General features: G+C 36.7%; 1 protein-coding gene across 1 annotated transcript; it reads left to right on the top strand.

Moving 5' to 3' along the window:
• Positions 1-898: 898 nt before the first annotated feature.
• LOC110455293 lies at positions 899-23,460 on the top strand. Its single transcript, XM_021505337.1, has 8 exons — positions 899-1,470; positions 7,595-7,805; positions 12,230-12,271; positions 17,431-17,472; positions 17,862-18,008; positions 20,767-20,878; positions 21,898-21,941; positions 22,788-23,460. Exons 1-8 carry the CDS (start codon positions 1,333-1,335, stop codon positions 22,802-22,804), a joined length of 753 nt encoding a protein of 250 aa, XP_021361012.1. The 5' UTR covers positions 899-1,332; the 3' UTR covers positions 22,805-23,460.

Here is a 23,460-nt window from a genome sequence, read left to right as displayed (position 1 = left end):
GGTGTTCATTCTGTGAAGTCAGCCAAAATATAGATCCTACTTAAAAATCAGACGTGGTGTTCATTCTGTGAAGTCAGCCAAGATATAGATCCTACTTAAAAACCAGACGTGGTGTTCATTCTGTGACGTCAGCCAAGATATAGATCCTACTTAAAAATCAGACGTGGTGTTCATTCTGTGACGTCAGCCAATATAGATCCTACTTAAAAATCAGACGTGGTGTTCATTCTGTGAAGTCAGCCAAGATATAAATCTTATGCGGTATTACTCCTGTGACGTCAGCCAATGCAATATAGATCCTTTTTAAAATTTTACGTGGTATTCCTCATGTGTCGTCAGCCCATATAGATATTTCTGAAAATTCGACGTGGTACTAGTATTCCTCATGTGACGTCTGTCGTGGTACTAGTTTTCCTCATGTGGCCTATCCTTCTTAAATTCGATGTGGTATTCCTCATTTGGTGTTTCTAAGACTTCCTCTGACGGTTCATTACATGAACAGTTTTAAGTAACTGCGTAATTGATCTATAATATGAAACCAACATTTATCAATAAATTTGATTTAATTATTTTATGATGTGACTTACACCTTCTTGTATCTTAAATGCAGTTTTTTTTATTAAACTAAACCTTTAACCTATAACTAAATAGCGATGCATTATTATCAATATACACGTGGAGACACGTTTTTACTTAACTTAGTTGTTAATAGGACGCTAAACTCAATAATACGAGTACGGTATGCTCGTGTAAATATATTTGAGTAGTGAACGTCACTCTTTTATGATGAACGAATAGCCATTTGGTCGTCAAAGTCGTTTGAAATTAAGAGTCTCGGCACTTGTGGAGATAAACCACATCACAGACACTAAAAGGGGGAGAAGTCCCATCGCAGAGGGGGGATACAATTCCTGCACGGCCGTATATCAGCACTCGTCCCTCCACCACGCACCGTATACCTGTACTGGTACCTCTGTTGTTCAACACGCGCTCAGATATCTACACCGACCCTTACCCGTCGAGTGTATACGAGACCCTTACCCACAGAATCTCTACGACAGCCTGTGTCACTGTGAGACAGGAGAATCAGACATATCGCACATACCTAGACGCCATGACATCATCTGTGCATGACCTCCCATAAAAGTAGTCCCTCCCGTCACGGTGTGATGGGTGGTTTGGGTACGGTCCGGTGACGGCTCTGGAATTCGTAAACCTCGTAGATAATTACTCCGGGCAGAGCATGCTTGTTGGGTTGCCAACAGAAATCATGTGCTGTTTAATTTTCTCTCGAAACTATTTAACTCAGTTTAGTGTTGATTCGTTATAACAATGGAGCTATATAGGAATTATTCGTGGAATATTTTTGTTTTGACAATTATAATCTCCTTCAATTACTTGTCATCTAAGAGTTTTAAAGAAGCGGATGTACCGAGTATCGATGACGATAAATGGCTTTCTGACCTATCAGTAAGTGATGTGATTTTTCTCTTTCTCGCCTGTTGTAGAAAATGTTTGTATCTAGGGAGATTTTAAAGTAATATTTTATATCACCGGAGTAAAGTCTTTGTTTTAAGTAAAATTTGTTTAGAATAATCCGAACTATGTATAAAGTATTAAGAAAAAGCCGTATTCCAATTACTGTTTGATATACATATATGATATCTCAAACTTTGAATCATGCTAAAAATTAGTTTGTTCATCAAATTATAAACTCTTACAATCATGCATCGTAATATTCAGGACAAGGTTTTTTTCCAGTGGTTTACTGAATGAGGAAACGAACAAAAAATGTTTATTTTTGGCAGATGTGGAAATAGATTGAGCTCCTGTTTACAGAATTAACGTATATTTATTTACTGAAGTATACAAATTATAAAAAAAAAAAAAAAATGTGGAGGCTTTCATAACATCGAATAGGGCTTATCATTAGTGTCAAACATCTGCTGTTTTGCAGACATCTGTCTAATTCAACCCTTTTAAATACGAAAGCCGATGCCAAATGACAAACATTTCAGGATAAATATGTCAAATATTTATAGGTAGATTTTTCGTTTTAAGACTTTTTTTTCTTTCTTTTTTTTTTTGCAAAATACGCTGTTAGTCAAGCAAAGAAATGACCACACTATAGTTTTAACATACCAACTTTAGGTAAAACACAATTCAGGAAAGCGATAACGAAATCATCGGTACAGTGTTTAAACCACTACACGACATATTGAATGTGAAAAGTAGTCGGCCCACAGTGTGGAGAAACATTCTTTGGTCGCCATGAAGGGTAGCCATTACCGGCCCATTAGCGTGCCTTACCTCATTCTAAGTGCGATGGGAGGGGGAGTAGGACAGGGGGCGCTAGTCGGTAACCCGGTAACCCGGTAACCCTACAGCCAGCTCAACTATTCAAACAAAAACGTTTAACTTCGGGTAGCAAAAGTTCAAGAACGTGCCGAATGGTATGCTAATGGCGAGCTATCTATATAACGTATACAATATTTACTGTAGTGACATATATATGCATGAATCTATTCTAGTCTGACATGGTGAACGTTATAGGTGTCGCTGTAGGTCGATACATAACAAGATTTAACACCTGGGCTTGTCATGTCACTTGTAACTCTATCTCGGATCACGTCATGCCATTATATCATTTGGACGCCACAAACTGACTAAACATGCATACGAACATCTGTACCAACCCAAACGATTCGCGTTTGACAGTGTTGAACACCCTAGAGTTTGACTTCCGGTCTCGAGGACAGTTTTGGTTCTCTAAACAGGAATCACGGACTTATTAGGGTTAAAGTGTATTTATTTTTGAAAAAATTAATGGCACAAGTTTACTAAGCTAAATTAATCATATTTGTAGGATTAAAGTGCGCAAGGGGTCTTCATGTCGGAGGAAACCGGGGTCTTGGAGAAACCCCACGTGGTCGGGCAGTTGACCCATACATCTTCGCGTTCGATCGGGGAATCGAACCCCGGACGTCTAGGTTAATGACGAGTGCGATACACACGGCTCCACTCAACCCCGGGGTCTTAATATAGTTGTATAGATATTGCTTGTCTAGTTTTATGGTTGTATGTGAAAAAACAATATAAACAAGTAGAAGAATACCCTCGGCAGGTATAAGTTGAAGTTGATCAAGCTATTCTTTTTTCTTACGTCACATATAATATGGTTAATAAATTTAACAGTCTGACAGTTTTGCCGATGGTCTGTCAGCTTTCTCAAGCTAGAAAAAACTTTAACGTTTCAAGTTTTCATTGAGAGAGGTGATAGAACGTATGCGAATATTTTAGACTGGTGAAATTATTTTCATGTCTGGTAATAAAGGTATCCGTATATACAGAAAGTTTATTTACCAAGTTTATGATTCTAGTTTTCATGATAAAGCTGACACATCATTACAAATACTGTCGCTCCAGCAGTCACACAAGAAAATATCCCTCCGGTTTTCTCTTAATTCTTATACATAGATGTTCTTGTAGCTGTTGTTTACTGAGGTAACAGCGATTATGTGAAACGCACCTGTTGAAACAGCACAAGTTCTGTTATGTTTGGATAGAATGATGAGTAAAACTATACGTTGTGACTTAATGATATAGTTAATTTGTACATTTAACTTACGATTTAAGTACCCTCACCCCTAAATAAATTCAATTGATTCTGATTAGGGGTTAACCAGTCTGACAGTCTGTGCACGAATACAAACGCTGTTTCGATTTACCGGGCTAATTAAGAATCCCAATAAAAACCGGAGCGGGACCATATGCTCGGAAGGGTAAACGTTCCAGGCACCACATGTGGTGACAACTGGCATAAAATCCCCCGTCACATCCGCGAAAGTGGGTTTGCCATCAAGGTATTAAAACACATTATATACTTAATGTATGGGGATATAAATGCAAGACTGAGTCGGAAAAAATGGATATTCTGAGTATACCTTTAACCCTTTCACCCCTATATAACTTAAGTAGACTCAACCATACATTGATATGGATGAGTCCATTATGGTCTACAGTTTTGAAATGGTTAATGTATTATGTAGAGCAAAAGAAGCGACGTAAGTGCGACGGTTCGTACTAATAAAGAACACACACACAATTTTGTTACACAGCTGGTTGATATTGAAGTGAAAATATCGCGTGCTCTTGTTCGAAAGTTTATTACAACACACGAAAGTTTCTACATATTTATGGCATTCATAGTTTAACTTGTAATCTAACTCACGTGGTCATATTCTTAACACGAGTCTGAAAAGTTGGTGCTTTCGTTTAAAAGCACAGGGCAGGTAACCTGACCCTAACTCCATCTAATTTCAAGATCGTTCTAAGTACCAGAATTTGTGGTTAGACGTGTTCTGTTGAATAATCAACTACGTAGTCAGGGTTACTTACCTGACAACGTTTAATCTACGCTGAAGGAAGTTTACAGTTTGTTCACGTGTAATGTTGAATAATGATCCTTCCTTACCTGGGGGAGTAATATATAAATCATATACCCTAGTCATACTGCAGGTAAATGCATTAACACTTGGTTTTAAGGTGACCATTATTGTCGAACTGTAAGTAAATGTCTTTAGAGTTTGATAGTGATTTGACCATTACGTTCATAATGTGGGCGAATTGCGAGGCATGAATACCATGTGATTGATTGTTTTTCCCCATTTGGTTTTTTATTGTGCTTCGAAGCTCTGGTCTAGGTTTTCTGTATTTCTCTTGTCTTTACTAACAGCTTTGTCTTAAGAGAATGTTGCATATTTAAGACATAAACACATGAATTTTCAGTGTCATTTTATTTATAAAAACTGAAGTATCTTTCAAATGTTTTCAAAATAATGAGGCTTGTAGTGTTATCTTAATTTTCTACACGATATAGTTTTGCATTGTTGACGTTTGACCACCTGGTAACGGTAATTGGACGGTTTCAAGTCCAGCCTTATTGGCTATGGTGTGTAATCTAAACGCTCTATCAACATCGTAAAGATCGTCGAAATCTCGTTCCATCGTACTTCTGAAATAAAAACTATATCTGACACTGGAAGATTTCAACCGACATATGCTCATAATTCAAGGGATTACGCCTTCCTTTTTGACAATTGAGTTATCGGCGTGCGCAGCAGGAAACTATGATAAATAACGTACCTTCTGTAGTGAAGAGTTCCAAAAGATAGCGACACAAAAGGCCGCGGATGTTCCCGTAGGATAATCGTGAATCTCTCCTGAGATAAGTCGAGATGTTCTGTCGATAAACTTACTTTACAATGTACAATGGCACAGTAGCACAGAGACAGTCACCTACAGCAGGGGGGCAGTCACCTTGACCTGACACATACATCTTTCTAAGTCTAAATCTGTACTTCTCATACGATTCGCTACGTCTACGTTATATCTTAACATTTATCGCATTGCTTGGTGGTAGAACCCTGTTCTGTGTAAACTGTAAAAAAGTCAGGAGATGTGGTGATTTTAATTTAAATGTAATCGAGTGTCACGATTGACCTTCATTGTCAATTGTTTATATATATTTATATATGTTTATATATATATATGTTTATATAGCTGTTTAGATAGGAAGCGCCCGTCTACCTAGCAAACATGATATTTATTTTACAGTGGTTTATATGTCCTCGTTCATAATTGGAGGCTGGGATTTAATACTGCCGCTAATTTGTGCGAATTTAAAAGTTCGCAGATTTATTATCAGATCAAAAGTAGTTTTTAAAAGACAGTTGATTTTTTCTTTAAATAAATTAATATTTTGAACTAAAAAATAATCAACCGCCGCTCGCTCTCAACAAATCTCATGAGCATAAATTGAACATTCGCAATGTTATGTATTTACAAAATTTCTTAAATGAGTGCATGCAGTTACTTTACAGTATATAGTTTTCTATTATTTCGGATATAGATAATAATCTTTGGTAGAGCACAAGAAAAATGTATTTTGAAAAATCTTAGGTTTTAAAGACAATACGGAATGACTATGCAGCTGAAGGATATAGCACAGACTACTATATTACCCTCTATTGGATCTGAGTATCACAACGGTATCTGACGTTAACTGAAACTCGAGATAAGCAGTGATCCCTGTCTCGTTACATTATAGTGGTATGAGCCAGAGGTGTTCCGAATCGTTCATTAGCGTAATTTATCAAGTTTTGTTTCCGCAAACTGACAGTGTGCGGTACTTTACTTTAATTTGATTAAAACCGAAACACAGACAGTGTCACTTTATTTTTATTTGAATTAAATGTCCATTAAATACGTAAACAACATTGCACATACAGATTTGTAATGTAGAACACTCGAGGGCGATCTACATGCCAAACTTTTGAATATTCTCGAATGTTATATCAAGATACCTTGGCATAACTACGATACGTCGGCAATGGTAAACGAAGCATAGTTAGCATTGACAGAGAATAATCTCCAAAGTTCTTTATTTTATTGAATATCAAGTAATCTGAGATAATTTATATTTAAGACATATATATATTTACTGTACATTGACCGCAATTAGTTGCAGTACTCTGTATAATATTAACAAACGGTAGGGAAATCTTGCCATAGTTTATCACCTCAAGCTGACAATACTTGAATATACACAGCAAGGTCATGTACCGGAACACCTGGTAAATTTCAGAATCGTAGCTATTTCTGTCCATTCCACATGTATGTGCCAGAGTATACATTCACTTATAAGAGGTGTTAAGTCGACCTGTCAGATTCCATTACCTACAGGGGTAAAGAGGCGAGACCCTCGGACCCTTCTGATAACGGAGATCAAGCATCAGGTGTCTGCCAGTAGCCGAGAAATACCGAAACTGATTCGCAAAGAATTGAATTACTCCGGCTACCAGTAGCCAGTGATTATCGTCTTCCAAAAATAATTCATCTTAAATTCGTCGACACCATTTGACGTCACAATAATGGTTTAATCATTTTTATGGGTACATTAAGGTTTTCTCGAGTATTTGAACGTATAAACATCGTTAAAATCAAATAATCGTGTTGTTCGTCATTGCAAAATATTACATACTTGAAGGTATGATAAAAAATCGGTTGTACCTATTGCGTATTTAATGTTTTGTATGAATTCAATTAATTCATTTGACCTTCCGAGTTTACACTTGTGTTCGTGACATCAGTAATGATTAATAACATGACGTGTCGGGGTCAGTTTGGGCCATTGACGTAATTAGCAATAGACATCTGGTGCTTCATTTGCAACTAATAAATATCCGGACGGTGCAGACGCAAACTGTTTCGATTGACCAATCAAATACCGCGTTACATTTCAGATGAAGTAGAAACATCTAGAAAAGAACAGCTAGAAACTGAAATAAACAGTGACTAAGATAAACACCTAATAGCTGTAATTTACACGTAGAAGTTATGGTAATGAGCATGTAGTAACGTTAACTGGAATAGCCACTCAAGTTCTGTCTGAAATACAGCAATACTTACTTACGAATCGGTCATAGAAAAATATTTACAAACTATACTGTTCCCTGGAAGCCACAATAATGAATTACTTAACTGCATTCTGAGCGGGTAGAAAATATGTAATTTACTGCTTTTCAATTTCCAGAATTATTACTTTGACTATATGGGCGATGCTCCGGACAGTGTAACGAATAACGACAACGATCTGTGCCCGCCTATACCGGAAGTAATACCAACGCATGCCTGTAAAGTCAAATCAAAATGTGAAAGTGATTTAGACTGCCGGAAGAGGACCGCACGATGTTGTTACAATGGATGCGTGCGCACATGCAGGAGGCAGCAGGACCCCCCAGCTGGTAAATATAAACCAGGAATAACGATAAACATCAACACAATTTACATAACTTGGAGATCTCGAATCTTTCTCATTGCAATATTTCTCAACAGCATTTTATTACCGTTACAACCGGTACAAACTTACAATTGAATACGGAAAAGGATTACAATACAAGTGTGAAGCTATTGCATATGATTCATGTTTAAAACCTGATGTGCATGGAACCATTACCCGGAACTATTGTCTCAAGATCTTAATCCTTCTGTAATGATTTAAAAATCAAGACCGCTTGAACATTATTGAGTGTATGTTGTTTAATTATTTTCCGGACATAACTAACATATTCGAGATACTATATCAAACATAGATATTATACTAGTGTTATTTTTTTTATATATTTTCTGTACCTTAAAGGACAAACTGTCAAAAAAGTGTAAGGGATACTGGCACTAATACATCAGATGTGTACTGTACACTATAATAACACATGTACGAGATACTAGTTATCTTATACGAAGTTCTCTTACGAATTGAAAATAATGTATAAAACATATGTCACCCTGGTAAAAATACTAGCCGCTTCCTGCCGTCTCGGGTAGGGAGAATTTCTCTTTAGCTCATTCGATAGAGCGTAAGACTAGTAAGCCAAATGTCCAGGGTTCGACTCCTAGCAGAAGGGTTCGACTCCTAGCGGAGGCATTGAAAAACTAATGCCTTCTGTTACACATATACACCTTAAATATATAGAATGTTTATAAAATTATCAAGGATGATATATAGCAAATGGAGTAAGTAGGGAATAAAATATAGATGAAATAAAACATATGCTGGAAAATATACAATAGCATATCAATCATTTTCAACACAGTGCAAATACAGCATACAAGATTGACAGCAAAAGGGGGGAAAAGATAAATATTGAGCATTACGATTTTAAATTAAATAGTCAGTGAAAACGTAATATATGGGCCCGGGACATTAGGACATTAAACAGAAACGGCATATTGGATTTTTTTCAGTTTTAGAATAATACTTTGAAAAAGACAGTTGAAATTTAATTTTTGCTAAAAATAACATGATACATCATATCAGCTTTGTTGTCTTCCTATCCACTGGCTAATATTAACTCATTCACCCCTGAAATTTCATAATGAACTATTCCAACCTTTGAATTGGAAGAGTTCAAATATGTCTCCAGGGGTGGATGAGTCAATGGCCTGTGAATATCCGGTCCAGATTATCGGCAAATGGCAATAGAGCGCTACAAACGTTCTATGTGCCTATGACTAGTCCAAAATGTACACAGTTATAAATCACTATCCCTAAAGAAACAATACGATGATCAAACTTCTATTAGACATAACGCTCAAATATTTTGTGCAAAAATTGAAGTAAGCGCAGTTATTACCAATGGCTGTCGCTTCTGCAGAGATATAACGAACCTTGTTCGACAGATTGTCGCTCAGATTGGGTTATTTTTCAAGAGGATGTCAAACATAAAACATAATTGATATTATTGATACCAGGCCGGTCACTAGTCTGCAGTTGTTTTATCCAATATAGCTTCGTGGATATTTCTCTGTGTAATCTCTCATACCGGTATGATCAACGGTCAGAACCCTCACATCTCTCCCGGAGTAGTTTGACATACTGAAGTGCTAAACAACAGTTAAGTGTGGAGAGGAGGTGGTCGACTACGAGAAGGTGTTGAGAGAGGTGGTCGACTACGTATACGAGAAGGTGTTGAGAGAGGTGGTTGACTACGAGGTGTTGAGAGAGGTGGTTGACTACGAGAAGGTGTTGAGAAAGGTGGTTGACTACGAGAGGTGTTGAGAGAGGTGGTCGACTACGAGAAGGTGTTTAGAGGTGGTCGACTACGAGAAGGTGTTGAGAGAGGTCGTCGACTACGAGAAGGTGTTGAGAGAGGTGGTTGACTACGAGAAGGTGTTGAGAGAGGTGGTTGACTACGAGGTGTTGAGAGAGGTGGTTGACTACGTGAAGGTGTTGAGAGAGGTGGTCGACTACTAGAAGGTGTTGAGAGAGGTGGTCGACTAAGAGAAGGTGTTGAGAGAGGTGGTTGACTACGTGAAGGTGTTGAGAGAGGTGGTCGACTACAAGAATGTGTTGAGAGAGGTGGTCGACTACAAGAAGGTGTGGAGAGAGGTGGTCGACGACGAGAAGGTGTTGAGAGAGGTGGTTGACTACGAGAAGGTGTTGAGAGAGGTGATCGACTACGAGAAGGTGTTGAGAGAGGTAGTTGACTACAAGAAGGTGTTGAGAGAGGTGGTTGACTACGTGAAGGTGTTGAGAGAGGTGGTCGACTACGAGAAGGTGTTGAGAGAGGTAGTCGACTACGAGAAGGTGTTGAGAGGAATTCTGCTATCACCCACGCGCTGCATTTTACATATTTCACAAATAAATGAGTTAGATAGCTTGTTTGTTTTGGTTTTAAAAGGCTAGTGTCAAATTAAGACAAATACATTTATGTTCTCTACGAATACATCTACCATGAAACAGATATTTCTTATAACGGATGCGTAGGGAGGCTCCACTGAAAAAGAGGAATAGGAAGTAGAAAAAGGAAAGATAAATTACCAAAGTGTTGCAATTGGGGTAGCAGATCTAATTTAGTTTCGTCAATGTGTCATGAGTAGAAAACACTAAAGAAAACATCCGCTTCGTTAAGAGAACCACATGTGTCGCCTCTAAAGCTCACACATCCTCGATATCCAAGGGTTACGCTCACTTACGCCCTCTGCACCCCTGGAATATGTCATAGCAAAACTGAAGGTTCAGTGTGCACCACCTTGTTGATGAGACAAGAAGACTAGTTCTTTCCTTTGAAGTACATCAAAAAATCTCGCAGTCGCGTAACTGTAAAAAATGATTGACTTTGAAGTCGGGTGTCGCCCCTTTGTAATCTTGAAAGGGCAGGTATCAGCCTAGCGATTGGTCAGGTTTTTTATTACCTGAGACCAATCAAACAGCTATCTTTGTGCCTTCAATTTTGCTATGACATATTCCAGGGGTGTAGAGAGCGAAAGTAAGCGTAGCCCATGGATATCGAGGATGAACCTCACATAAAGTCAGATTGTGCTCGGGACTGCAAGAAATAGTGACCAAGGTCCGATTTGTCTCTCTCCCTTAACTTAACACTAGGATCTATGCACTGACCTCAGTTTCACGAAGGTCCCTTAAGTTAAATATATTGCATAACTATTCATAAAACTAGGGCTTTATTGAGTAAACAACACAGTTTGCATTTGTTATCCTTACAAATAGAACAGGAATTTGGACATAGTTGTTGAATTGGTACGGAGTTTACAGCTAACGACCGTGTCATTCAGGATCTTTGTATACGGTCGGCAATCATTGTTAGTAATATGATTTGCTTTACTTTACTAAATGATGATCCGGTGCTTCATGATGATGGTATGTTGGTGATATTTGACGTACAATCCGCTCAACGTGTTCGTCCTTCATTTGGTATTGAAGTAAATTTCTACCCCTGCTTAACGCTCAGCAATTTAGGATTGGGACGACTGGTTCGTCCGTTGTCAGTATAATGTTACCGGGTGGGGTGTCCTGCTGGGTGTCTTCGGCAGTATGTTTCAGTGAGGTTAAGCACTATAAAGTCGGCATCAGTTCCGCTCTATCACAAGGAGACAAACACGAACATATCGCAGCCTCCCAAAACACACATGCATACACTACACGCTTGTATCTTACACACAGGGGAGGCCGTCCTTAAATGACCATAGCTGTTGATAGGACGTTAAACAACACTTAACTAAACAAAACTAACTCTGTAACCATATTTAACTTCATATGGTACAGTAAAATGTACAAATGACAGAAGTTTCAAATAGGTGCTTCGTTTCTTCCCATTTCTAGTGATTGTTTTACACACAACCAAATGTCAAACTCTGTATGCATGTATGAAATATGTAAGTCTAAGGGAGAGAACGACCCTCCTCTTAACGGTCTTCTCCTTTCGGCATTGGTAAACCCACATCGAGTAGTACATATTTTTTATGACAGCAGTTTCATTGTTGTACTGATCACCATATTTAGTGATACCAATAAATTCGTGGATTAATGCTGTGTAGAGGGGCCATTCGCCGCTGTTCTGCTTTTGCCTTTTTCGCCCTCCACAATGAGGGGCGAATGAGAAGAAAGAAATTAACACTGGACGAATATGAATTTTATCGGCATGGGGCAACATTTTGATTGGGCAAAAGTGTCCCGGTATACATCAGTGTCCATGAAACCGACAAAATAAATCCACACGAAAATTAATGATTTTACAGCACACCATAATATATCAAACATGCATGTACAATATAAGGGATACAGTATCAAACAAGAGTGATATAGTACATAATATCATGTAGACACAATCGTTTCAAATAGATACATTCTTTCCTTTCTTTATATTTTCAGTAATAGATTGGGTGAAAGAACCTCGCCGAAGACTTAGCTCAGGTAGGTTACCGTTGGTGTGCATAGTGATAGCCATCGTTTAGACATCAATGATAGAAACATACGGAGATGAGATGTATAATAATAGATGTTTCGAGTTGACCAGAACAAAGCATAATAATGGTATCTACCATGCATAACGGCTTCAATCTTTGCTTAATAAAGTGTTCTTTGATTAGAATCTACTATTGAGTTTTGTAAGAGTAAAAACGAAACTGTTACAAAGGATTTTATTTGATGTGAACAAGCTAAACTTGTTCATACACAACTGATTTTGACCCATAGGTATTATTTCTGTACTATCGGAATGTTTTGTAAGATCAATTCTGGTTTTAGTGGCATATTTCTGGTATCCATTTATTTTAGGCAACGTTACGGAAATAGTTGGCTTATTAATGAAACCAAATACCATGACTTGTGGCCACAATTATCCTTACAGTTTAAAATATCACAATGCCAGAAATATGCCACCATAGGTTTCTGTATACCTTGAAATGGGTATACTCCTTATGTAAATATATTGTTAAAGCTATACCACTGCGTCAACACATAATAGACAGATACGAATTCAAAGTCGAAACGAAATGGAAGAACCTTGGACCGAGGAGACACTATAAGAAACTAAAAGACATCAAGAATCCCAAATACCTTTGTCGAAACCAGAGGAAGCGTTTTGTCGTACTGTTGGCACAAGTTTGCAGTTACTCTGCAATCATAATTTATTTATAGATATTTATTATTTTAAAACATTAATTATACCACTTTCCTTCCTGCCATGTTTCAACGTTGGAAGATTGAGTCTTTGTAATCTTTCTCTGTACATTGTATGTTAAATTTTAAAGCCTTGTAAATGTTGTGTAGTCCTTCTTTGAACGTTTCCAGTAAGATTGATATCTATGTCGTATGCCATATCTAAGGAATTGTATTGGTCACCTGCGATGTTTAATACTGAAATGTCCTTAGCGTATATTCATGTTTCCCAGGTAGATTACCCTGGCTGCGTAGTTTGTTGACATCCCTGGTTAACATCCCTGCTCCCCCTCTCTACGTTGTATACATGTTGCAATCGATTAGGTATTCAGGAGTCTGGTCCGAATATCATGACTTTCGCAACATATTTCAACTGCTGACGGACAAACTTACATACATCACAAGGTTTCCAAAATGCAGGTTGATGAAGACTTTGAACAAGCTTCATGGTCACAACAATAATATCATTTGGAAATATGTTGCTTCTTTGTGTAGTACATGTATAAAGGTTCTATTTTTCATAATGCTGATTAGTATGCCTTGTAAATTTGTTGGTACTACGCGAGTTTTCGGTGTAACATTACTTGGATTTCACCTAGATTTACATGGCGGGTGTCGTCGATGAAGCAAAATATGCTTACCCTCCTGGAACACCTGGTCGTATTTTCCTTGTAACTTTATAAGGGTATCTATGTAAATATATTCTTTTTGCGTATTTCGCCCTAGTTTTACTGATTTGGAGTTCAAATTAGGGTTTTGTAAATACGGTTTTCTCTTGTTGTTTATGAATCGTCAGGAGACATCCATATATGTATCAAGCAGTGATATTTAGAACAGTCTATCTGGAGTATCGCATGAACTGTAACATTTAAACTCCATAGTTGATAGTATGTTACTACTGACATGTAAATCCCATAAGCAGGGGAAACTTGAAATGAATACTAAGGAGATAAAAATATACGATTCTAAAACCAATGTCATTTTGATAATAATATTTATTGGTAAGAAACATTGGCTTCAATATAAGTAATAAGTATGACTTCACTTTTTATGTACCGAATACACTGCCCAATTCACCAAATAAGCCAATAAATTTTGAAATATTGTGTTGATATACAGTACATATAACAATACATACACGTATTTCATATAAGTACGGCTTTGACCCAGTAGGGAAACACTGCTTTGTCCAATACCATTCCCTATGCTGTTATCCCTATGGTTTCCATCGAGAAATGAATGCTAGAATACATTCTTGTAATTTTGTTACCGAGTTTATTAAATGAGACCTTGTGAATTATTTATTTCGCACCTGTTTGCCGCGGGGTATTTTTTTCAGAGACCCCTGCAGCTATCCAATCAAAATGTAATATAAAGTCACGTGATGAACTACTTTTAGACAAAGCTTCCGCCTGAATAGACCCGCGGTGTAGTGCGATGTTGCTTTCAGCGTCTGGTCAAGTAATTACGTTTGCGAGCGTTATATTATGTAACAACCTGTTTTATACCGACGTGGGATTGCCACTTCAACAGGTTTTTATTAGACAAATAGGGGGTAATTATCATGCTTTTCAATTACCCATGAGAACGAGAGGAATGCATTGTATTACCGTACTTAACATATGTAATGTACACGGATTGTATATACGACGTAATTTACTTATTTAAAGCTAATATGCAATACAAAACATATGTGTGGCGTTTATAACATACCTACAATTGTTCTTCATATCATATCTTTATACTTATTTTCACCCGGTATGAAAGCTCAAAAGTTACATTCCAAAAAGTCGAACTGAACAACAATGGCAGCCAAATGGCGTCGAGCACGGAAAACGACGTCGGTTTAACATAGAGAAAAATGGCACTAAAATGTCCGGGACGTTCGCTGTTTCACTAGAGTAAGGTTCAACAGATAGGTAACATTGGATTTATAACATACATGGTGAGTCTTACTATAGTAATACAGTCATTTTACACTGTCTTGTAGATGACATTGTGATAATGCAAGGTGTTTCATTAGCCGAGCAGGTAGAACACCTTTTTATATGGATCTCACCTGTTGTTATCCATTGATCAAACCAAGGAATTGAACAAAGAATATGTTCCGGGCATTTTTGCCCCATTTTTCGCCATGGTAAAATGACGTCTTTATTTCGTTCTAGTCGTCGTGTTGTTCACCATTGTTATTTGGTTCAAGGTTTGGGAAGTATATTGAACAATAATACGGGGTAATGACGAGTAGGTGGGTTTTTTTTTTTTTATATAAAGAACAATTGTAAGTATGTAACTAATGTTATACCACAGGTATGTTCATAGGACATCACATATTGCACTCGTTTATCGTTTTAATGGATACATTTTACGAGGGGAAAACCTTTGTCCTGTTACCTTTGTTGGAATTCCTTTTGTTTCGATTTCGACTGTATTGTTGTTTTCAACATATCGAGTTTAAATTCCGAGATGTGAACTTTTTTCTTCTTATATCTATATATTGTGTGTCAAATATCATCATTTTCACAATTATACAGCAGGTGATAGGTTGATCGAGATACATGTATCAAGGCAAGGCCATACGGGTGGCGAATAACACCTTTGATTTAAAGGCAAGTGTTTTGTAAACATCGCTAGGCATGTAAACAACATACTGAGTTAAATACGGTAAGTTATTATCGGCAGCACGGGGAGGCCTGCAGACTTTTTCATACAGTTTCGTATATTGCATGTAGCAACAGAGACGCGTGAACAAATAAAACCGAGATTGATGGCGGTCTAATTATCCTGCTATGTGAAATACATGTGGTAAGACGGCGTGGGCTGTAAAAACAGAAATCATTAAGTCGCCATAAACCTTTCGAGATTGTTATCAATCTGCTAGATTATTTTTTATTTTTAAATTAACACGGTTTAAAGCTAAGGAAAATAAATGATAAATTATGGCAATCTCTTTTGATATTTATTCCTTCTTGTTTTTGTCCCACAGGTGCATGTAACGCATTAGTAGGGTTGTGTTTATAGATAGGTGTCTGTTGTAGCGTTTTGATAATATTTGTTTCCTTATAAAGCTACTTAAGGTAATGATTCTGCCTAACCTTGCCACATTGTAGTCAATGTGATTAAAAGGAAGACTTGTCGGTAGTTGACTGTTTCCTTATGACTATCTTGAGTGTTTAGCCTCGGTGTGCTTGTTGTCTTAGTTTCAACTAATGGCGTGTGGCGTCTTGTGTTAAAATAAATCACATACTAGTCTTATATTTTTATGTAGTATGCATGTCACAATTGATTCATTTATTTAGAGGCTTTTCTAGGTATATGCATTTACTCAGTAGATGTTTCGAGTTTACCAGAACAAAGCATATTAATGGTATCTACCATGCATAACGGCTTCAATCTTTGCTTAAGAAAGGTTAAGGTCGAAATAAAAACCAGAATATTGCATTACAGTGTCGTCCATGATAGACCGTTTCTTTGATCGCTTGTGTCCGACACTTTTCTCTAGATTGAGCAAGAGACATGGTTCGTGGTGCTGGAAACGATTACTCTATGGATTGTTTGTTTAATGAGACTAATGAGGTTATACTTTTTCTGTGCTTAATTTAGCCTGTAATCTCCCATTTTAGTATAAGAGGGTATATTTTGCTGTAATATTTCCATTTTATCACTGAAAGTCATAGAAGGTAGTATATTTTACTAGTATGATATTACCATTTTAGTACTACGTGATATAGTATGGTATAATGTTACCATTTTTGATTCTGATAGCAAACCGGATTCCTTTCCACTCATTGTATGTGTGATTTCTTACCCCTTTCACCCCTATGTAACTTAAGTTAAACCTTCCATGCATTGATTTGGATGAGTCCATTGTGGTCTACAGTAGTGAAAAGGTTACATAGGTAATATCTGTCTCTTTTTTTTATTCAAACAAAAAATACGTTTCCCGGTTCCGTATGCTACTTTGTTTATTCTGACTTTCAGAACAATATCATAGTGAGTCGCTCATTATGTTATGTTATACATAAAATTCAGCCTTCATCATTCTACCAATATTTGTGGAGGAAATATAAGTTCTTTACCAATTGTACATGTAAGGCTACAGTAAAAGATAAATTTCTGGATATAACGGAAGACATTTCAATGGGAGCCTCGTGTGTGGCAGGAAAACACTTACCTGTCCTTTTTCCCCGGCTATTGTCTTTTTACCTTGACTTTGACTTCCACAACGGCTTGACGCTGTAATAGTCTTCATTATAGGGCAACAGATAGAAAATGGAAGTAAATAAAGAGTTTAAAACAGTAGTGACGTTTTCAGTTGTTTGTTATCTCTGTTTTGCCTATTTTTTGATACCTTTATTGAAAACGTTGCATAATACTTTTCCTGCATTTATTGGATTTTTGTGTCTTTTTGTCAGGAATTTCATGGCTTTTGAGCGGTCCCGATATAGCACAAGAATGTATGTATATCTTTGACATATTGTTATTATTCAAATCAGAAACATTTATCACAACATTTTATCATACACTATTTCATTTTCAGATAATCTTTATCGATTGATAGGTTTTACGTCCGCTTCACTACCGAGTAGTTCCGTTATCCAGCAGACTTATATAATCTTTATCTTGCCATTTGCATAATATAATATTTACATTGAGCCTATCAATTGTATCGGCGATATCTATTTCAGTCGTTGTGCCAGATAGAACGCGTACGCATTAAATGGCATTATGTAATTCCTTGTGTATACTATTAAAATGCTAGTTTTGTATCCCGTACAGTGCATAATATATTTTTTGAATTTTTGAAAGAAACACAACACGCATACTGCAATGTTTACATCCTCAGTGGAGCCGTGCAGTACCACTCCGTACACTGACGAGGAGGACCCGCTACTTTGTCCCCATGGTTACGTGTGTCACGTGGAAGATCCCGGGGACCCAGAGCTAGACCTTCCCAATAGGGGCCACTGTATTCCAGAGTCTGATGATAAATGTAGGTAAACATTGTGTACTCTCCACACTATCCAACTCTTAATGCAACTCGCAGGAAAAATTAAAATGTGAGTGTCCCATTGCGGTTTTGAATTGAACAACCAAACAAAATGTCTGCATTGTCTGGTATCGTCTCTTCAAATACCTGAAATTTCTTGTTAGATTTGAATGTATAGAATAACACATTAACCGTATGTGAACTACTCCACTTAATTCAGTGATATCAACAATAAGTATTAAATCGTCATCACCTCATTCTGGTGAGCGGATGGGGGATCTCAATATTGTGCTCTGCGATTTTGATTTACGACTGATCTGTGCTGTAGATATGTACTTTTCTGGATTTTACCCGAGATATTCGGTAAATACTGTTGTCTGCAACGAGCCTCGTCTGAATGTTCTTTATCACTTTGTCTGGTATATAGCTGAGCTTGACGTTTGACATTTGGACTTCAAAAAGAATCGCAAGGAAGCAAAATATACATTTTACATGTACTATGATATGAGTCTTGTTTCCTTCTACCTCCATACTTGCTGAGGTAACAGAAATGTAAATACCGGTACAATACTCATATGTTAGCTTTGATTTGTTTTATTTCACCTTATATACCTCCTCCATCAAGAGCCAGGGTCAAAGTCAGAGATCCACTTTGTCTTTGACCTTTGGACCCAAATAACCTTGACCATTAACCCAGTGACCCTGATCTTTGGTCAGTTGACTTCTTCTTTAATTCCGACCAACTTTGCTTCTTAATATCATAACAAAATGTTGATCAGTGAAAAATACAAAAATTGACCTTGACCCTTTGGACCCTGTAACCTGGACCTAAGGTCAGTTGACTCTGTGTTAAGTTCTGAACAACATTGCTTCCTAATGTCATAACAAAATGTTCTTCAGGGAAAAGGTACAAAATTTAACCTTCACCTTTGACCCAGTGACCTTGACCTTTGGTCAATTGACTCCTTGTTTAATTATGAGCAACATTGCTTCAAAGTGTCATAGCGAAATGTTCACCAGTGAAAAGATACAAAATTTAACCTTGACCTTTGACCCAATGGCCCTGACCTTTGGTCAGTTGACTCCTTGTTAATTCTGATCAACTTTGCTTCATCATGTCATAACAAAATGTTCATCAGTGAAAAGATGCACAATTTGACCTTGACTTTTGAATCTAATGACCTTGACCTTTGACCGCGACTATTTAACTCAGTGTGTCTCTTTGTTTAATTCCGAACAACTTTGCTTCATAATGACATAGCGAAATGTTCACCAGTGAAAAGCTACAAAATTTGACCTTGACCCCTGACCCGATGACATTGACCTTTGGTCAGTTGACTCCTTGTTCAATTCACATCAACTTTGCTTCATAACGTCATAACAAAATGTTTATCAGTGAAAATATGTAAAATTTGACCTTGACCTTTGAACCTGATGACCTTGACTATTGACCTTGACTTTTTATCTAAATGTGTATTTTTTTGCACTGAACATCTTGACCAAGTTTCACGTACATCGGTCAATATATACTAAAGTTATCAGCCAAAAACAAAATTTGTGGACAGACAGACAGACAGAGTGATTACTATAGGGCACCCGTATCTCCGATACGAGGCCCTAACTATGTTGCATCACATAATTTATTCTAAGACTTGTATTCCATGTAAACCTGCCAGAATAATGATTGATATGAGTAAGAAAGTGTTTCGTCATAACGTTAACAGGATGCTGATGACAGCAAAGTCTAACACTTTGATCAACCCGACACGTTATGATTATAGGTGATGTTTTCTTACATATATTTCAGTGTACGTTGGGCGTGGATAGCCATTCTTTTGACATTAAGTGACTTTGATGAGTCCTAAAAGGACCCAACGGTCTTGCGGTGCAGTGAATTGTTTATTTGTTAGGTTTCTGCATCTACAAACGAAATTTTTAAATGGGTTCTTCATTCTTCGTATGTCTAGTGCTTAATTTACAAAACAAGATGGCTGGCTCAGCTGGTGGACTAACAGTATACGATCTCGGCCATACTGGACAGTCTAAGGTTAATATGTTGGGATTTCTAGATCTACCCGTTTTTTTCTAATAGGTAGTTCATTTCTGCATATTTATTTAGTCTATGTCCAATGTATGTCAACTTAGGATTATAGGTGAAGCCCACATGATGCAGCCCCCATTACTGGTCGTGTTACACTAGGTTATATATCATGTTTGGGTAATTTATATGTTATCATTTCTTGCAATAGACATAACTGACTTTTTGGGGTGTCCTGCTGGGTTGTCCTGGGCAGTATGTTTCAGTGAGGTAGCACTATAAAGTCGACATCAGTTTCGTTCTATCACAAGGAGATAAACACGAATATAGCGCAGCCTCCCAAATCACACACGCATGCATCTTGCACACAGGGGAGGCCGCCCTTAAATGACCATAGCTGTTGGTAGGACGTTAAACAATACTAAACCAAACCAATCACAGGGGAGCAACAGTATTAAGAGAAGTATTACAACATTGTAGGTGAATGACACACTGACATAATTTTCAATGTACGGTTATAATTAAGCGATATTTCATTTTCTAATTGCGTACTAAATAAACATCACTATACTATAATTTGAGTGAATTTACGAACAAGAGCCTTCTTATATTTGAACAACTTTTAGATGGAGTTCTTTTGTAGTACTACTGTGTATGTTGTAGAAGCGGTTTACACTGAAACCAGTCGTCACTAACGATAACTCTTGTTTTTGATATTTGTAGTCGCCCGGTTAGGAGTGGGCTATGTCTCTCGTCGTATGAAGGATAACTCCTGTTGGATGGACAAATATGTCCTGTTGGACGGGGCCAGCATGATGTTTAAAGGCAAAACATGGTACGTATTTACACATATTTACAACACATCAAACGAATTCTTATCACAAAATATTTTTATGGAACGAGCTTCAAGTAACCATGACATTAATATAAAAGACCAATTCTCTGAGCTAAGATACTCACATCGTCGGATAACAACAGTCGATTGTGCTACACTTACCGCATCTTTGCTAGCCAAGTGTTCGCTTCGTATATATACTGTACATTCCACTTAAAGTAAGTGGAGTGTATACGAAGCGAACACTTGCATTGGCTAATCAAAACGTGTTGCCATCTTGAACCACGTTTGCGATCTGATTAATGCTTCATATGGACCAAATATAGCATAAGTAATGTAAAAACGTATGTTGTATAATACACAGCTACATATCAACTATTCACAGGTCCAGTATCCTCTGCCAATTGAGCTATATAGCTATACAGACCTATATAGCTATATTCACATATAAATTATAGCTGTATTGAGCTATATTTTCTCGAATTTCAATTTTCATTAAATTAAAGCAAAGTCGCATTAAAATATAAGGTTTATGACAATGTTGACTACAAAAAACATACAATTCAATTAGATGTTTATTTTCATTTTTCATAAATGTAAAATTTTCGATTTTTTTTACATCATAATTTTTTAAAAAGAATACTTATATTTAATGTCTTTTGTTATCAACCTAATGATAAAATCTTCTTTTAACAGCGACTTTGTTTCATTTTCCTTAAAAAAAAATCACATGAAAATAGCTCAAAAGAACTATTTCGGATAGGTCAATACAGCTTTTATAGGTCTTTACAGCTAGCTGTATAGCTCTATCGGCAGAGTGTACTGGACCTGATTCACGGGTGAAATGCGGCATTTATGAAACAGTATATAATTGGCTTCCCATTGTTTCATAAAGAACACCTATCGATTGTTGGTAAAGTTGCTATACACGATTGAAGAGAGGTTATCTCTCTTTGGCTATAAAACTATATAACCTCGTATATCTGAGTAAATTAAGCTCGTTTTGTTATCTTTTTCAGTATCTGTAAACGAGGATTTTTAACATGTATTCAGAAAAATGGAGGTAAGAAACATATTACTTTCATTATTGATTTCATATAAATACATACAGTGTAAAGTTAATGTATCCGGAAAATAGATCGCGCATTTTTTACATATTTATCTCAACCCCACATTTTAACCATAGACAATTGTTTATTTTGGTTTATTTGGCGAATCAAAATATTTCTGACTATGTGTAAGAATGATAAAACGTTACAGCAAAGAAGCTTGTGAAAATGTACAATAAGTAAAATAATTATCACACAATAAGTATTTAACTAATCGGCCAGATACGAGCTGGAGATAATATCTATATCCCAGAATCTTTCTGTAGACGGATTAGAGAAGAAAATAATATTAAGTACTAGCAAAATCTGTACGGCCTTAGTAATATCGATACATGTAGTACCGTAAAAATGTAATTGGAAGGTGTATGCAGTGTTATGTGATAGTATTTTCATTCAAATTGTCTTGAATTTCGTGTTATGTATATGTGTATATGATTGTCTTGACACCGGGGAACGATTGCCACGAAAAAATCTTTTACGAGAAATAAATACAAATTTATCCTTTAAACAGATCCGACCGTTCTTTTCTAGGCATAAGGAATAAATGGGGAAAAAATGTTTTTACATGACAACTTATAATAATTTCATCAACATGTTTACTACTTAATTCTAATACTGATGCATACTCAGTCGACCGGCAGGCAGCCAACGTTACTTATAATGATTAATTTGATAGTTTTTAAATTCACTATACAATGTAACCCTTTGGCATTTATTGACAATTTTTCAAGTTCCAATTTTCGTTTTAATTTCAAATTGACAATCAATGATGTAACTCGCGTTTATTTCTTTGATTTCAGGATCAACATCTTTGTGAGCGATTCCTATTTCTACCTGTACCAAACCATTGCACTGATTATTTATTTGTTATTAATTATGAATATTGACTATTTATGAAAATACAAAGGAACGTGTACATGTATTTTATCAACCGAAACGTTGGTTATATATATAGCTGTGTAATTTGCATTTAGCGAAAGACCGAAATTGAAAAGACGAAATACAGATTTTTTACAAATGTCTCAATGGTTACAAGTGAGAAAGGCAAGTTTACGCAATGTTTCAATAGTGATTGTAATGGTGAACTATTGAAAAGTGTACCAAACACCCCACTGTGATTGTAATGGTGAAATATTGAAAAGTGTACCAAACATCTCACTGTGATTGTAATGGTGAACTATTGAAAAGTGTACCAAACATCCCGCTGTGATTGTAATGGTGAAATATTGAAAAGTGTACCAAACATCTCGCTGTGATTGTAATGGGGAACTATTGAAAAGGGTACAAAACATCTCACTGTGATTGTAATGGTGAACTATTGAAAAGTGTACCAAACATCTCACTGTGATTGTAATGGTGAAATATTGAAAAGTGTACAAAACATCTCACTGTGTTTGTAATGGTGAACTATTGAAAAGTGTACCAAACATCTCACTGTGTTTGTAATGGTGAAATAAACAAAAAATATTTAAA

The sequence above is a fragment of the Mizuhopecten yessoensis genome, unplaced genomic scaffold, assembly GCF_002113885.1.
Source record: "Mizuhopecten yessoensis strain PY_sf001 unplaced genomic scaffold, ASM211388v2 scaffold8195, whole genome shotgun sequence".
In the NCBI taxonomy this organism is placed as follows: domain Eukaryota; kingdom Metazoa; phylum Mollusca; class Bivalvia; order Pectinida; family Pectinidae; genus Mizuhopecten; species Mizuhopecten yessoensis.
This window is presented reverse-complemented; position numbering and strand designations above follow the sequence as displayed.

Excerpts from the sequence above, each read along its gene's own strand:
- LOC110455293 (XM_021505337.1), top strand. The coding sequence starts at position 1,333 with ATGGAGCTATATAGGAATTATTCGTGGAATATTTTTGTTTTGACAATT. Across the intron at positions 1,471-7,594 it reads AATGGCTTTCTGACCTATCA|AATTATTACTTTGACTATAT; the intron begins GTAAGTGATGTG and ends TTCAATTTCCAG. Across the intron at positions 12,272-17,430 it reads TCGCCGAAGACTTAGCTCAG|GAATTTCATGGCTTTTGAGC; the intron begins GTAGGTTACCGT and ends TCTTTTTGTCAG.